Genomic DNA, 12,963 nt, shown 5'->3' on the forward strand with positions numbered 1-12,963 from the left:
TGACTTAACCTTCATGTGGCGTTTGTTCCTCTGTTGTATATAAAGCGCACGCTTCCGTATTCTCGCGTGAATGCGCCATCGCGGGTACGTCACGTGACAACTCGACTTCTAGCAGGAACCGTTTTTTAAAAAGTTAAAAGTTTAAATGATCAATTTTTTTTTTACAAAAACCTATCGATTTGCTTCAGAAGACATTCATTGATCGACTGGAGTCGTGTGGATTACTTTTATGCTGCCTTATTTGCCTTTTGGACTGTCAAACAGCCAGCAGATTGATGGCACCCATTCACTTGCATTGTATGGATACGTATATAGAGCTGGGATGAGACACATCTGGGATGGCTAAAAGGTGAGTAAACCATGAGAGAATATTCATTTTTGGGTGAACTATACCTTTAACGATGATTGTAGAATGTATCCTCAATACGTAATTAGAAGTAATTAGTGGTAAGTGAAACGCATTTCAGTTTACACCTTCGTCGGATGTGGTCAAAATCCATCCCTGACCACCTTCGAATATTGGTTCAGTGATCTGATCATAATGCATCTTGTGGGTATTTACACCTGGCTTTGAAATAGGTAAAGCATTGTGATCTGATCACCGAAAAGGCATGTTGAAGCTAAACTCAGCAAAAAAAAAAAAAAAACATCCTCTCACTTTCAACTGCTTTTATTTTCAGCAAACTTAACGTGTAAATATTTGTATGAACATAAAGATTCAACAACTAAGACATAAACTGATCAAGTTTCATAGACATTTGACTAACAGAAATGGAATAATGTGTCCCTGAACAAATGGGAGGTCAAAATCAAATGTAACAGTCAGTATTTGGTGTGGCCACCAGCTGCATTAAGTACTGCAGTGTATCTCCTCCTCATGGACTGCACCAGATTTGCCAGTTCTTTGTTACTCCACTCTTCCACCAAGGCACTTGCAAGTTCCCGGACATTTCTGGGGGAATGGCCCTAGCCCTCACCCTCCGATCCAACAGGTCCCAGACGTGCTCAATGGGATTGAGATCTGGGCTCTTTGTTGGCCATGGCAGAACACTGACATTTCTGTCTTGCAGGAAATCATGCACAGAACGAGCAGTATGGCTGGTGGCATTGTCATGCTGGAGGGTCATGTCAGGATGAGCCTGCAGGAAGGGTACCACATGAGGGAGGAGGATGTCTTCCCTGTAACGCACTGCGTTGAGATTGCCTACAATGACAACAAGCTCAGTCCGATGATGCTGTGACACACCGCCCCAGACCATGATGGACCCTACACCTCCAAATCGATCCCGTTCCAGAGTACAGGCCTTGGTGTAACGCTCATTCCTTAGATGATAAATGCCAGGTCGAGTCCGACCATCACCCCATCAGTGAAGAGCACTTTTTGCCAGTCCTGTCTGGTCCATCGAAGGTGGGTTTGTGCCCATAGGCGACATTGTTGCCGGTGATATCTGGTAAGGATCTGCCTTACAACAGGCCTACAAGCCCTCAGTCCAGCCTCTCTCAGCCTATTGCGGACAGTCTGAGCCCTGATGGAGGGATTGTGCGTTGCAGGTGCAACTCGGGCAGTTGTTGTTGCCATACTGTACCTGTCCCGCAGGTGTGATATTCGGATGTACCGATCCTGTGCAGGTGTTGTTACACGTGGTCTGCCACTGCGAGGACGGTCAGCTGTCCTTCCTGTCTCCCTGTAGCGCTGTCTTAGGCGTCTCACAGTATGGACATTGCAATTTATTGAGTCAGTAGAAAGGTCTCTTTAGTGTCCTAATTTTTTATAACTGTGACCTTAATTGCCTACCGTCTGTAAGCTGTTAGTGTCTTAGTGACCGTTCCACAGCTACATGTTCATTAATTGTTTATAGTTCATTGAACAAGCATGGAAAACATTGTTTAAAAGATCTGTAAAGTTATTTGGATTTTTACAAAATTATCTTTAAAATACAGTGTCCTGAAAAAGGACGTTCCTTTTTTTGCTGAGTTTGTGTGTAAAGGAGGACTATGTGAATACTGGGGTGGGGTGGGGCCAGCTCAGAAACAGTTCAGAAATATTTTTGGAGGAGCCAGCTCATAAACACACTTACAGGCCAAGCTGCACAGCCTTCACACTGACCTGGGTGTAGGTTTTCCACTTGCTTCACAGTTCAGATAAACATCATCCAGAGAGAAAGCAATGTGAGACATGGGTTGTATCATGATCTTTGGAGGTTGTTTGACTGGAGGAAAATAGTGTTATATCATCATTCATTAAAATATGGAAAAATATTTATTAGCAATGAATTATCATTGCACCAGACAAATGGGTACTAGCATACAGTGATAACTGTGACACAGCCTGTTGCCTATGTTTGAGCTCTGATAATATGCTTTGGGAACATAATGTCAGTACAGAATACTGTAATTGAATGTCAAAGGACATTTGTTGTTTCTTCTAATCCATTTTCACATGTTACAAATAAAGCAAATTTATTGAGTAAATTATTCATAAAACATATCTGTTTCTATAATTTGTGTGTCACTATGATTGCACAATATTATATAGGTAACTGGCTCAATCAACAACAACATCAACAACAAAAAATTAACAACTGTAATTTAAAAACGACAACATTCACAAAGACTGTCAGAAATACAGGAGGAGGTTGATGAACTTACGGTCATTATATTTGTCTGATAAAGCAGCAGGAAAAGCAGAGAGAAAGAGGTTAGGGTTAGATGTGACCACGATGCTTAAAGGTGCACTCAGCAATTTTTTTCCTCATTTAAAAAGTTTTACTTCCAAAGAAATCAATAGTAATTTTGAAACATATGTATAAAATCATGACCACTCATGTGAGATGAAGAGTTCAGTCATATCAGTAATTTATAAAAGCTCCTTTATTCTACATGGAGCAGGGGCGCCTCATGGGGGCAGCCATGTTAGCATCACATGACCAGCTGAATACTACTTGCTTGATCTCAGCAACTGCCCTGTTATTGGACACTTCAATTCATGGATTTAACTAATCCTGTTTTACTGTGTATAGTGAATTTCTACTATGGCATTGATAACTGAAACGATTGTGTTTGAATGATGCATCATACAGGCCACTAGGTGTCAGTGTAAGCCAATGTAAGCCATTATGACATACTTCAAAAAATGACTGAGTGTACCTTTAAGAGCTCTCAGACTTTTCTATTGATCTGTTATTGATTGGAATGTTCTTTATCCATCAGTGAAGGTCAGTCTGAGAGCAGCTTTATTCAGTTATGAAACACATGTGAGAGAGATAAGACAGCAGGTGAGTGTGTTCATGTATATTTGGGTGAAAGAGAGAGACAGATTGTGTTTTCAGGCAATGTGTGCCGCTGTTTCAACAATGTTGTGTAAAAAAATACATTAGGATTATTAAACCATTATTTCACCAGGTTATTCTCTTGATGTTAAAATGTAATCTTTTAGAGAGACCTGGCCAAAATGGCAGCATAAATCTTAATGACAATGAGCAAACAAAACAAGGGTCAAAAATGAAATAATGATAATTAAGCAACTAAACTGGGCAAATTTGCTAACTATACATTGGGCAGTGGATGAAAAGGGCCTTATTTCCAAGCTCAATCCTTGGTGTAGGAACTGCATTTAATGCATCATTTTAGAAATTAAAATGACCACGTCTGTTGATCTCTAAAAATAAAATAGGAAAAAATTAAATATGAATATGAAAAATATCAAATGTATTTCATTTAGCAAATAAAAGAACAACTGCAACCAGAGTTGAACTCGAAAACCAGATTGATCCAATTCATAAACCAGCCAAGGGTGGGCCTGCGTGGGCCGTTTCCTCCTATTTACCACTAACCTTTAATGAGAGTAGAGCAAAGCAAAGTGCTAGGAATAAAAATTACCAAAAAATTGGTGCATTCTATGATTCAAATATCCATTCTGTTTAAAAAAACTTCGAATATTTCTATGGTAAATTCCCAAAATGCCTATATAATAATAAATATCTGTTCTCAGCCACAAGGCCTCCTAACATTCCATATTTCACACGTTAAATAAAGTAAAATATGTCTGAATGTAAGCCACTCAAACCGAATTTTGTTAATTGATCTTGTAATATTCTTAAAGTAGACAAACTTTAGTAGCTAAATATCCTAAATATGCCCCTGGAAATAATTACTTAAACATTAAAAATGTAAAAAAATGAATACAATTAAATAAAAACTTTACAGATCTTATGCAATCGATAATTTCTCTTGGTCCACCCACCCAAACGTTTCTGCCTACACTACTGTCATGAACAAATCGTTCAGTCAACCACAGCTCAGGATAATCACTGAATAACGACTTAAATTTCAGCCCAGGTAGCCAGCGCAATCGGGCCGGAGTGTTGGCTCACTCAGCTGTGTTCTGGCAGTGGCCCACCAAAAGTGAGCCAGCTCTGGCCCAGTAATGTTTGCCAGATTTGGCTAGGTTTTGGATGTGCGGATCTGGCCCGATTTGAGCTAAGACACGGCACGTGGCACTATGTACCATAAGTGCTGGCCTCATTTTGGGTGAGATATGACGATAGAGACCTGGACCAGTTTAGGTTGAGTGCTGGGGGTGGACTGATCAGGGACTGGGGCACAGGGTAGTGTAGAGATGCCTTTTTAAGGTGGGTCACCTTTTAACAATGTTGCAAATTGGTCTGACTTTGTCATAAAATTATGTAGCAGTGACCCCTAAACTTAAATGTAATATCTTTTAACATAACACACACACACACACACACACTTAACTAGGCTGAATTACTAAATTGCAAAATGATTTATCTTTCTAAAAAATATACTTTGGAAGATCAGTTGTAAAGCCCTTTCCCTGTCAACTTTGTTATTTATTGTATTTCATTATTTTAATTTCTATTATTCATTTATTTATTTATTTTTTCCCCCCCACATTCTCCTCTTCTTAACTTTGGTGATTTCATCATGGAGGTTGTTTGTTTCTTTAATTAATCCATTAAATTTAACTAAATTGGGTAATTATTGATTTAATTCATATAATCAAACAAGCTTAAAGTGGTTAAGGGAACTGTGGTTTTGAAAAGAAAAGAAAAAAAAAAAAAAAAAACACCATCTCTGCTTTGAGTTTCAAGACATGCGCACTAGCTGCAACATCTGGTGACGACACTTGGCGGGCTTTTGAAGCTGTTAGAGCAACCGGCAGAACAGCAGAAGAACTTCTAGCTTGCTACCACCATGAGTATATCTTTGATAATCTAACATATAGCATCATTTTAATAAACCGTTCCACAGATATAATATCGTCGTAATGTTTATTTATAAGTAAGCTAAAATCGTGTGTTGGCTGATATAGCGCTAGATACCCTTGAGAATTATGGTAGCCAATTTAAACGCTTTTCACTTAATGAATCGACAGCATGTCTGCTAATCTTCAAAATTTTTTACACTAAACAGTATACTTTTGCAGTGAACTATATGTAGAGTTTGCTACAATAAAAATGCTGTTTAATAAGATAAGGCGGTGTAGAGAATGTTGTAACAGGACTCATTCTTGAAATTACTACCAGCCTATATTAACAAATGTGTAGCATTACAATTTAATAATACATTTTGTATATTGTGTAAAGAAAATGTAAAAATCAATGTTTTTGATCAAATTAAAACTCTGAAGGCTGTCCACTGACGTTGGTGCCATTATATGATTGGTTTACATGACACACGCTTTCTCCAAATGTGGAGCCGGTTGGTATCTCCTATCTAGACATATTGGGGGAATTCGGCTATTAAAAATACTCAAATGAACGAAATGACTTAAACATTCGTTCATTTTGCTTAACGAGATTCAAAGATCCAAGTCAGTCTGGAGCCCTGATTTAGTATTTTATACATGTAATTAATTTAGATAACTTTGTAGACATCTGTTTTCACTTTGATATTAAGGGATTTTTCTGTTAATTATTGTCATAAAAACCACATTTAATCTACTTTGATTCTGTGCTGTAAGACATGAAAACTTCTTAGGAAGATGAATGCTTTATAATTTATAGGCACTGTACCATTTGTAACTGACAATATTGTTTTTCAGGTCACCTATTTTGGACTGGCAGGAGGTCTGACTGTAAAAGAAACTGTCTGGAGAATAATGCCAAAACTAATGACGAACCAACTGGCGAAGGAAATTAACTGGCGTGGAGTGAATGGGAAGTATGGCTTTGAACCACTTGCCATTAAAGATGTTGTTCTCAGTAAGTTTTATTTGTGTATCATAGTGTTAATTCATTTTCATCATTATAGGAAACACATTTATACTTTCTTGCCGAGAGTTAGATGAGAATATTGATAACACTGTCGTGTCTATATGCTAGATATGAAGCAGGAACCAGGAGATGGTTAACTTAGTGCAGCGTGAAATAAAAATACATTTTTAAATAATAATAATAAAAACAATTTAGTAATGAAAAATAACCAATAAGAGTATCAATAAAGAACTGTATAATCAGAATCAGCTTTATTGCCAAGTATGTTTACACATGCAAGTAATTTGTCTTGGTGACAGGAGCTTCCAGTGTACAATGATACAAAAACAGCAGCAAGGCATAGATAATAAAAATAATTATACACATATGTACAGACACACACATACATATATACACATAGGTAGTGCAAATCTAATACAATCTGTTATGTACAGTGCAAATACAAATGTTATGTACAGTACAAATGTTTTTGTTTTTTTGTTTTTTCGAGGAATGAAATGGCAGAAGAGGTTGGATGTGTTGGATAAATATAAAAAAAGACTAAACTGTGTATTGCACAGTTATTGCTCAATGGGGCAATTAAACTGTTCATGAGATGGATAGCCTGAGGGGAAAAAAACTGCTCCTGTGCCTGACAGCTCTGGTGCTCAGAGTTCTGAAGCGTCGGCCAGAAGGCAACAGTTCAAAAAGGTAGTGAGCAGGGTGAGTGGGGTCCAGAGTGATTTTACCAGCCTTTTTCCTCACTCTGGAAGTATACAGTTCTTGAAGGGGGGCAGGGGGCAACCAATAATCCTCTCAGCAGTCCGAACTGTCCATTGTAGTCTTCTGATGTCTGATTTCGTAGCTGAACCAAACCAGACAGTTATTGAAGTGCAGAGGACAGACTCAATGACTGCTGAGTAAAACTGTATCAGCAGCGCCTGTGGCAGGTTGAATTTCCTCAGCTGGCGAAGGAAATACAACCTCTGCTGGGCCTTTTTCACAATGGAGTCAATGTGGGTCTCCCACTTAAGGTCCTGTGAGATGGTAGTACCCAGGAACCTGAATGACTCCACTGCTTCCACAGTGTTGTTTAGAATGGTGAGGGGGGGGGGGTCAGTGTTGGGGTGTTCCACAATGATCTCCACTGTTTTGAGCGTGTTCAGCTCAAGGTTGTTTTGACTGCACCAGACAGCCAGCTGTTCAACCTCCCTTCAGTATGCAGACTCATCGTCATCTCGGATGAGGCCGATGACAGTGGTGTCGTCTGCAAATTTCAGGAGCTTGACAGAGGGGTCCTTGGCGGTGCAGTCAATGGTGTAGAGGGAGAAAAGTAGTGGGGAGAGCACACATCCCTGGGGGGCACCAGTGCTGATTGTACAGGTGCTAGAAGTGAGTTTCCCCTGTCTCACAAGCTGCTGTCTGTCTGTCAGAAAGCTGGTAATCCACTGACAGATAGACATGGGTACAGAGAGTTGGTGTAATTTATTCTGGAGAATAGCTGGGATGATGGTGTTGAAAGCCAAACTGAAGTCCACAAAAAGGATCCTTACATATGTCCCTGGTCTGTCCAGATGTTGCAGGATATAATGCAATCCCATGTTGACTGCATCATCCACAGACCTGTTTGCTCGATAAGCAAATTGAAGGGGATCTAGAAAGGGTCCAGTGATGTTCTTCAGGTGGGCCAACACCAGTCTCTCAAATGACTTCATGACCACAGACGTCAGGGCGACAGGTCTGTAGTCATTAAGTCCTGTGACTTTTTGGTTTCTTTGGGACAGGAATAATGATTGAGTGTTTGAAGCAGCATGGGACTTCACACTGCTCCAGTGATCTATTGAAGATCTGTGTGAAGATGGGGACAAGCTGGTTAGCACAGGATCGAAGAAACGCTGGTGAGAAGCCATCTGGGCCTGAAGATTTCCTCGTCTTTTGTTTCCGAAAGACGTGGCTCACATCATCTTCACAGATCTTAAGTTCAGGTTGAGTAGCAGGAGGGGGGCTGCAGGAGGTGTTGGTGTTTGTGTGAAGTGAAGGTCAGAGTGGGTGTGGAGTGCGAGACTGGGCCTTTCAAATCTGCAGTAGAACACATTCAGGTCGTCAGCCAGTTGTTGGTTCCCTACAGGGTTGGGGGTAGAAGTCCTGTAATTTGAGAGTTGTTTCATGCTACTCCACACTGATGCAGGGTCGTTAGCTGAAAACTTGTTTTTCCAGCTTCGCTGAGTATCTTCTTTTAGCCACTCTGATTTCCTTGTTCAATGTGTTCCTGGCCTGATTATACAAGACTTTATCCCCACCCCTGTAAGCATCCTCTTTGGCCTGACAAAGCTGCCTGAGCTCTGCTGTAAACCACGGTTTGTCATTGTTGAACTTTAAATAAGTCCTAGTAGGAATGCACATATCCTCACAGAAACTGATATATGATGTAACAGTATCGGTGAGCTCATCCAGGTCTGTGGCTGCAGCCTCAAAAACTCCAGTCCGTGCAATCGAAGCAGGCTTGTAGTTCCCGCTCTGCTTCATTGGTCCATCTCTTTACAGTCCTTAATACTGGCTTGGTTGATTTTAATTTCTGCCTGTAGGTTGGAAGAATATGAACCAGACAGTGATCAGAGTCCCAAAGCTGCTCTAGGAACAGAGCGATATGCATCCTTTATTGTTGTGTAGCAATGATCTGGTATGTTCCTGTCTCTGGTGGGGCATGTAATGTGCTGTTTGTATTTGGGCAGTTCACATGTGAGATTTGCTTTGATAAAATCCCCAAGAATAATAATAACTGAGTCCGGGTATTGTTGTTCTGTGTCTGTGATTTGATCAGCCAGCTGTTGCAGCACCGCATTCAAATATGCGTTTGGCACGATATACACACTCACCAGAATAAACGAGGAAAACTCCCGCAGCGAGTAGAAAGGCTTACAGTTAATAAAGAGCGCTTCCAAATTAGGACAGCACATCCTCTTTAACGTTGTTACATCTGTACACCAACTTTCATTGATATAAAAGCATGTTCCACCGCCTCTCGTTTTCCCCGTTAACTCCGCGATGCGATCTGCTCTGAACAGCTGAAAGCCCGGCGAATGTAACGCGCTGTCCGGAATGGCTTCACTCAGCCAGGTTTCTGTGAAGCACAAGGCAGCAGAGGTTGAAAAGTCCTTGTTTGTGCGGGTGAGGAGATGTAGTTCATCTGTTTTGTTAGGAAGAGAGCGGAGATTCGCCAAGTGAATACTCGGTAGCGCTGTTCGAAATCCGCGCCGACGGAGTTTGACCAGCGCACCGTCTCGTCTCCCTTGGCTGCGTCTCTTGAACGTCAGAGCTGCGCCTCCAACTAAAATGTCCAGCAAAATATCTGAATATTTAAAACCGGGAAAAGATTGTCTGGTATATGCTGTTGAATGTTCAGCAGTTCGTCTCTGGTAAAACTGACTGGAAAAAGATTACTAAACACAGGACAAACAAACAAAAACATCATAAGAACTGAGGAGCTCCACACCGAGGCAGCCATCCGCAGCCCTAACACTTTTAATAAAGTAAAAGTATTTCTTATCAGATTACTTGGTTAATCAATATAATAATCGGTAGAATACTTGATTACTAAAATAGCTGTAAGCTGTACCCATTTACAGGCTGTGATACTTGCCAAGGTACTGACCATGCAGGGTGCCCAAACTTTTGTTATGGGCCTTATTCATTTTTTTCATTTTGAAACTATAAAATGTCAATTGTATTTAAAATGAAATCTACAACACAAAGTCTGCAAAAAGTGAAGGGGTCTGAATACTTTCTCAAATGACTATATAACCCCATAGTTTTTTCCCATCTTTTCCAGTCTTTATGCTAAGTTAGGCTAATCAGCTTCATGTTTGAACAGGCAAAGTTGTGCCATATTCACCTGATTGATCAATTCTTTTTTTCTTTCTTTTAAGAATCTGAAGTACATCCCCCCCTTCCTCTCCGGGGGGTGTGCCTTACGCCCCGACTGCCGGCGGGTCATCCCCGCCTTCCTCGACCTGGGAGGAGACAGGAGGGGAAGAACAACAACAAAACAAAATAGGCGAGGGAAAGGCCAACATGGAGCGACAGAGAGAGAGAGGGGAGAGAGAGAAAAAGAAACTCACCGGTTCTCTGATGCGCCGTCACGTGGTCCTCGATCACTCCTCCACCTTCTCAGGCAGATGGCAGCCGCTCCTCCCCGGGCGGACCAGAGTCAGACCCTCCTCCCCCCGTGGACGGCGGTCTTCTCTCGACCCCTCCGCGTTCCTGGGGGACGGCGGGGTACTCCTCCGCCCCCGGCAGCGGCTCCCTCGCTCCAGGTGGTCGGGGAGTCCCGTCCCCACTCGCCTTGCGGACGGCGGCCGTTCTCCGCGTCTGGGTGGTCGGGCTACTCTGTCCCCCGTCGGATGGCAGCAGCGCTCCCCTGGGTGGACGGTAGTGTCGAGGACTCTGTGACGGGAATCCCTCCTCCTTCCCGGGTTTCGGCACCAGTGTAAGGGGGTTCAGTGGAAAGGAGGAGGCGAGAACCGGCTTGACAATTTAATAAACAACTTAAACACACAACCAAAAACCATACAGTACAGCTGCCTGCAATTCTCTCTCTCTCGAACTGTCGTCCCCGGCCGCCTTTATCCCTCGTGCGCCCCATCATGCTGATTGGGGACCAGGCGTGTGTCATTCCAGCCCGGCCCCGCCCTCCTCGGCTCTACACAATTGTATGCTGTATGATATAAATATGATATGTACAGTGCATCCGGAAAGTATTCACAGCGCTTAACTTTTTCCACATTTTGTTATGTTACAGCCTTATTCCAAAATTGATTAAATTCATTATTTTCCTCAAAATTCTACAAACAATACCCCATAATGACAACGTAAAAGAAGTTTGTTTGAAATCTTTGCAAATTTATAAAAAAAAAAAAACACATTTACATAAGTATTCACAGCCTTTGCCACGACACTCAAAATTGAGCTCAGGTGCATCCTGTTTCCACTGATCATCCTTGAGATGTTTCTACAACTTGATTGGAGTCCACCTGTGGTAAATTCAGTTGATTGGACATGATCTGGAAAGGCGCACACACCTGTCTATATAAGTTCCCCACAGTTAACAGTGTATGTCAGAGCACAAACCAAGCCATGAAGTCCAAGGAATTGACTCTAGACCTCCGAGACAGGATTGTATCGAGGCACAGATCTGGGGAAGGGTACAGAAAAATTTCCGTTGCATTGAAGGTCCCAATGAGCACAGTGGCTTCCATCATCCGTAAATGGAAGAAGTTTGGAACCACCAGGGCTCTCCCTAGAGCTGGCTGCCTGGCCAACCTGAGCGATCGGGGGAGAAGGGCCTTAGTCAGGGAGGTGACCAAGAACCCGATGGTCACTCTGACAGAGCTCCAGCATTTCTCTGTGGAGAGAGGAGAACCTTCCAGAAGAACAACCATCTCTGCAGCACTCCACCAATCAGGCCTGTATGGTAGAGTGGCTAGACGGAAGCCACTCCTCAGTAAAAGGCACATGACAGCCCGCCTGGAGTTTGCCAAAAGGCACCTGAAGGACTCTCAGACCATGAGAAACAAAGATTGAACTCTTTGGCCTGCATGGCAAGGGTCATGTCTGGAGGAAACCAGGCACTGCTCATCACCTGGCCAATACCATCCCTACAGTGAAGCATGGTGGTGGCAGCATCATGTTGTGGGGATATTTTTCAGCGGCGGGAACTGGGAGACAAGTCAGGATCGAGGGAAAGATGAATGCAGCAATGTTCAGAGACATCCTTGATGAAAACCTGCTCTAGAGTGCTCTGGACCTTAGACTGGGGCGAAGGTTCATCTTCCAACAGGACAACGACCCTAATCACACAGCCAAGATAAAAGGAGTGGCTCCGGGACAACTCTGTGAATGTCCTTGAGTGGGCCAGCCAGAGCCCAGACTTGAACCCGATTGAACATCTCTGGAGAGATCTGAAAATGGCTGTGCACCGATGCTCCCCATCCAACCCGATGGAGCTTGAGAGGTCCTGCAAAGAAGAATGGGAGAAACTGCCCAAAAATAGGTGTGCCAAGCTTGTAGCATCATACTCAAAAAGACTTGAGGCTGTAATTGGTGCCAAAGGTGCTTCAACAAAGTATTGAGCAAAGGATGTGAATACTTATGTACAGATTTCAAACAAACTTTCACGTTGTCATTATGGGGTATTGTTTGTAGAATTTTGAGGAAAATAATGAATTTAATCCATTTTGGAATAAGGCTGAAACATAACAAAATGTGGAAAAAGTGAAGCGCTGTGAATACTTTCCGGATTCACTGTAATATGATATAAAAATAATATGAATGTTTAGATTATATTTTAACTAGTGTTTATGCTGCCTCATTATCATCAACGAAGCGTGTGCTTGCAAATATCTGTTCGGGTGTAAATGTGTAAAATGTGCTGTAAATATGCCCATATTAGAAAATCAGCATATTAGAATGATTTCTGAAGGATGTGACACTGCAGACTGCAGTAATAATGCTGAAAATTCAGCTTTGATCACAGGAATAAATTGCATTTGACAATATATTCAAATAGAAAACAGTTATTTTAAATTGTAAAATATTTCACAATAATCACTGATTTGCTGTATTTTGGATCAAATAAATGCAGCCTTGGTGAGCAGAAGAGACTTCTTTTAAAAACAAAAAAAATCTTAGATCTATAAACTTTTAAATGGTAGTGTAGGTCTAAAGTTTTTAAGTCTTTACATTCTTTACA

General features: G+C 41.7%; 1 protein-coding gene across 1 annotated transcript in view; it reads right to left on the reverse strand.

Moving 5' to 3' along the window:
- Window positions 1-12,963, reverse strand: part of LOC127419663 (neural cell adhesion molecule L1.1-like) — a 165,426-nt gene that overhangs the window by 87,026 nt on the left and 65,437 nt on the right. The window contains exons 3-4 of the mRNA XM_051661231.1: window positions 2,650-2,664; window positions 2,108-2,210 (exon numbers count right to left, since the gene is read on the reverse strand). Coding sequence (XP_051517191.1) covers window positions 2,108-2,210; window positions 2,650-2,664 — 118 coding nt within the window. The remainder of the gene's footprint in view (window positions 1-2,107; window positions 2,211-2,649; window positions 2,665-12,963) is intronic.

Source organism: Myxocyprinus asiaticus, chromosome 29 (genome assembly GCF_019703515.2).
Source record: "Myxocyprinus asiaticus isolate MX2 ecotype Aquarium Trade chromosome 29, UBuf_Myxa_2, whole genome shotgun sequence".
Classification (NCBI taxonomy): Eukaryota; Metazoa; Chordata; class Actinopteri; order Cypriniformes; family Catostomidae; genus Myxocyprinus; species Myxocyprinus asiaticus.